This window comes from Tachysurus fulvidraco, chromosome 21 (assembly GCF_022655615.1).
Source record: "Tachysurus fulvidraco isolate hzauxx_2018 chromosome 21, HZAU_PFXX_2.0, whole genome shotgun sequence".
Classification (NCBI taxonomy): Eukaryota; Metazoa; Chordata; class Actinopteri; order Siluriformes; family Bagridae; genus Tachysurus; species Tachysurus fulvidraco.
This window is the reverse complement of record NC_062538.1, coordinates 13106682-13111205: the sequence shown is the minus strand read 5'-3', so window position 1 is coordinate 13111205 and position 4524 is coordinate 13106682. Positions and strand designations below refer to the sequence as shown.

General features: G+C 47.8%; 1 protein-coding gene across 1 annotated transcript; it reads left to right on the top strand.

Moving 5' to 3' along the window:
* Positions 1–416: 416 nt before the first annotated feature.
* On the top strand, positions 417–3040 carry LOC113638589. Its single transcript, XM_047805899.1, is given in 8 exon segments — positions 417–732; positions 1011–1303; positions 1468–1594; positions 1680–1870; positions 1994–2080; positions 2083–2788; positions 2791–2892; positions 2895–3040. Coding segments are annotated over 8 exon segments (1968 nt in total).
* Positions 3041–4524: the final 1484 nt, after the last annotated feature.

The following is a 4524-nucleotide window of genomic DNA, read 5'->3' as shown; positions in this document are numbered from 1 at the left end:
CCGAATCGACAATCTGTTTCCTCCTCATCGCAGTTTTCACTGCCGAGTAAGACGGACCGTTTGACCGCCGTGACCTTTCAGAGGATGTACAAATACGCGGGGCAGTCCGTATGTTCACTGAATGCTGTGACTTTACTGTCAGCATATCAAGCAGAGATTTTGGAGGAGATGGGGCGGCAGTTGGACTCAGGTGTACCGAACCTGGCACTCTGGGACGAAATCTGTTTTGTGAACGACCTGATTTTGCGCTCCTCACGCGGTGCGGTTCAGGGCTGCGGCCACATAATGGGCCTGGCCATGTCAGGTGAGAGAGCGCTGTGGTTAAACCTGTCAGGCCTGGGCGACGCTCAGAAAGCGGAGGTGATGGATGCCCCTTACAACCCGACTAGGACTTATTCGGGCCCGCTCTCGAGAAAATGAGAGAAACCAGCACCCTCAGAATACAGGAGGATGAGGCTTTTCACCTCTGTTTGCCATGCAAGCAGGCAGTGCGACCACCCTCTCAGCTGACGCGGCAGGGCTTCGCAAGAGCTGTGAGACCTGCTCACAGCGGACAGGTCGGTCAGAGACCGCATCCGGATGGTTCCGGATGGTGCAACCTGACGCACAGGTTTTCCCCGGTCCTTCTCTCTCCGCGGGCAAAGAGAAGAAGGCGGGAGTTCAGCCCTTCTGTTCTGAGTTTGATAAAGGCTTGTTATGTTCGCTCTCCTCCAGTTCAGCGAAGAGAGGGAGGTCAGAGCCATGTGCGGTGTCACCAGGCACTCACACACACAGGGGAATTGATAATAAAACATGCATTATCGCAGCCAAGCCACGGGCTGAGGGCAATATGCTCCCCGGGTTCGAGGCACATGACAGTAAATGTAGCACTATCGCAGCCAGGCAAACAGTCGAGGGCGATATGTTTAAAACTATATTTCAAACTATACCATTCGGGCTGTCGTTAGCTCCGAGGGTTTTTACCAAATGTGTGGAGGCAGCCCTGTGCATAAGGATATTGTCTTACATAGACGATTATCTGATATGCTCGTCGTCAAGGGAGCAAGCCATAAAAGACGCAGAGATTGTCCTGAATCACCTCAGAGACTTGGGTTTCAGGATAAACATGATAAAGAGCCGGCTGGTGCCCTCTCAACATACGGAGTATTTAGGGCTCAACTTGGACTCCCTTTCGTATCAAGTCACATTGACGGAAGAGAGAATAGCGTCTTTCACACAATGTCTCGCTCGTTTTCAGAGGGGACGAGTGGTCCCGTACAGGCTGTGCTTACGAATGCTGGGGCTTATGGCTTCGGTGATCACGGTAGTGCATTTGGTAGTGCATTTGGGGTAGTGCATTTTGAGGGATTTTCAGCGCTGGATTGCGCGCTTGTGTCTGTGCTCTCGCCGGCATCTCAGCCGACCGGTGAGAGTCAATCATGCGTGCGTTGAAGCGCTCAGACACTGGAAAGGCCCTGTGACCCTTAGATCGGGGATTCCCTTTGGGGCGGTTTCATCGAGAGTAACTATGACAACGGACGAGTCCTTAAAGGGTTGGGGATCAACTCTAATGTGCAGAACTGTGAACGGCGCCTGGCCACCACAGCTGATGCACGTACATATAAACTATTTGGAGCTATTGGCGGTGTGGCTGCCACTGAAACATTTTCTGAGTTTCCTCAGAGGTCGGCATGTTTTAGTGAAAACGGACAACACCACAGTGGTTGCTTACATCAACCATCAGGGAGGCACATGCTCCCTTCAGCTGCATCGGTTGGCGATGAAGCTGATCGTGTGGAGCGACACACGGCTTCTGTCTCTCCGGGCGACTCACGTTCTGGGGATCTTGAACAGAGGGGCAGATTTACTGTCCAGGGGAAATCCCCTTTACGTAATCCCCTTTGGTGAGCCAGGTATGGCAGATCTCTTCGCCTCGCAAGAAAACGATCATTGCCCTCGGTATTTCTCTCTGGTGGACTCTGGGGGATTTACCATCCTCATTCGGACATGTTAGCCCTCTGAGAGATGGAATCTGAATGCGGCTGGCTTGCCCTCGTCAGTTATACATACTATACAGAGTGTGAGAGCCTCCTCTACATAGCATCCTCTCTTTATAGCAATAAATGCCGTGTTTTTGAAGAATGGTGTGGGTGGAGAGTGATTATCCCTTTTCAGTGCTCTATTAGGGATATATTATGCTTCCTCCAAGATCTGCTTGATAAAAGGAAGGCTTTCTCCACCATTAAGGTGTACCTGGCAGCTATTTCAGCCTGCCATGTAGGTTTTGGTGACAAGTTGGCAGGCCGGCACCCTTTAATAAGTTGTTTTATGAAGGGGGCGCGCCGCATACGGCTGGTGTCTAGGCGGATGGTTCCTTTATGGGATCTGCCCGTCGTCTTAGAAGCCTTGTCTCAACATCTTTTTGAGCCGATAGAGGCGGTGAGTCTTAAGTATCTCTCTCTTAAGACGGCACTGCTCCTGGCTTTGGTGACAGCCAAGCGTGTGAGTGATTTACATGCTTTGTCGGTTAGCCTGTCTTGCTTACAATTCGCTCCGGGGCTCACTAAAGTTTCTTTTCATCCTAACCCTGCTTTTGTGCCCAAGGTTTTGGAGTCGGCATATAGGTGCCCATCTAATGAACTGGCGGCTTTTCATCCTCCACCGTTTTCTTCTCCGGAGGAGCAGAAACTTCATGCATTATGCCCGGTGCCGGCTCCTCAGGCGTATGTGGACAGGACAGCTGGTTTCAGAACTTGTGACCAGCTGTTTGTGTCTTGGGCTACTCCTCACACAGGGAAGCCGTTATCTCGACATCCCGCTGGATTGTGGAGGCGATTGTGGCTTATGGTTGCAGGGGTCTTCAGCCCCCTACGGGTTTGAGAGCCCACTCCACTAGGGGTATGGCCACATCATGGGGCTCAGAGGAGTTTCTGTTCTGGACATTTGCTCGGCGGTGAGTTGGGCAACGCCGCATAAGTTTTTGTGATTCTATAGGCTAGACGTTTCGGAACCGTCCTTAGCACACGCAGTGCTGGGAGCCGGTACTACCGAGCGAAGTTAGAAAAAGAACGTTGGGTTGCTTAACGTAATCCCCGGTTCTTTGATAACAGAGTGAGGTGTTTCACCAACACTTCCCTCCTTGCACTTGGATGGGAAGAAATCTCGTTAATGATGTAGACAGGGGTCGATATAGGCAAGGCGGAGTCTGGTCGCAGGTCGACCTGTCTGTCAAAGACAGACGTGGTGTCATAAGAGCTTCCGTAATTGGTCACGCCCCAAAGTGATTCCAATAGTGAAACACCTCACTCTGTTATCAAAGAACCAGGGATTATGTTAAGTAAACCAACGTTCTCACCTGTCGTCTTTTCATAGTGCTTACATCCTGATTGAAGTGTTAACAATTAACCATTGAGGTGTTTGGCCAGGTGGCACATGTAATTGGCCAATTAGCTCATGTAGTGTTATTTTGTCTTTTGAAATGGCAAACATGTGACTTTATGTCAGACTGTTGTGTCTTATGCAGAGAACTGTGTTCAGTGCATTTAAAAAGTGCCATTTTGAAATGCAAAATGTGTGTAAAGCAGAAAATGTGTTTAGACTTTTGGAGACTTGAGAAGAAGTTTTGCTCTCTGTGTTTAAATAATTGTGCTGTGCATGTCATTTTAGTGTGTTAGCAATTGGAAAAAAAACTGTAATACCAACAACATGTTCTAGCCTATCATGTAAAATAGCATAGTCAACTGTATCAAAAGCTGCACTAAGATCACATAACACCAGCAAAAAGACACAACCCTGTGACAGTAAAAGGTCATTTACAACTGTAACCCGTGCTGTCTCTGTGCTGATGAGGCTTAAATCCTGACTGACACATTTCATTAATATAATTCTAATATAATTCTTATGTAGAACAAATGAACTATTTGTTCCAATAATTCTAAATTATATATAATTATATATTATAGGGGGGGCGGTGGCTTAGTGGTTAGCAAGTTTGCCTCACACCTACAGTGTTGGGGGTTCGATTGTCGCCTCCGCCTTGTGTGTGTGGAGTTTGCATGTTCTCCCCGTGCATCAGGGCTTTCCTCCAGGTACTCCGGTTTCCTCCCCGGTCCAAAGACATGCATGGTAGGTTGATTGGCATCTCTGGAAAATTGTCTGTAGTGTGTGAGTGTGTGTGTGAATGAGAGTGTGCGTGTGCCCTGTGATGGTGTAGCGATTTTGGCTCGCGAAGCAAGGTAAATATTTATAAGTAACTATAACGTGTTATAGTGGCTTCTAAATATTTTAACCTAAGTTGAAATTAACGGTACTGGAATTAAAGTTACGCTTATTTGGTCTGTTCGTCCGGCGAACAGGCTGCGTACCTTTATTAATTCTATGAAGGCGGTATCTTCCCGGCCAAGAAAGATTCGCTTTCCTTTTACTGTATACCGTAAATTAATTTAATTAATTTAATTAATTTAAATTAAATTAACTCAATAGAGCATGTAGTTCAGACCCGATGTTGCAGGTACCTTAATTTGTGACATTTAATGAATGAGACAA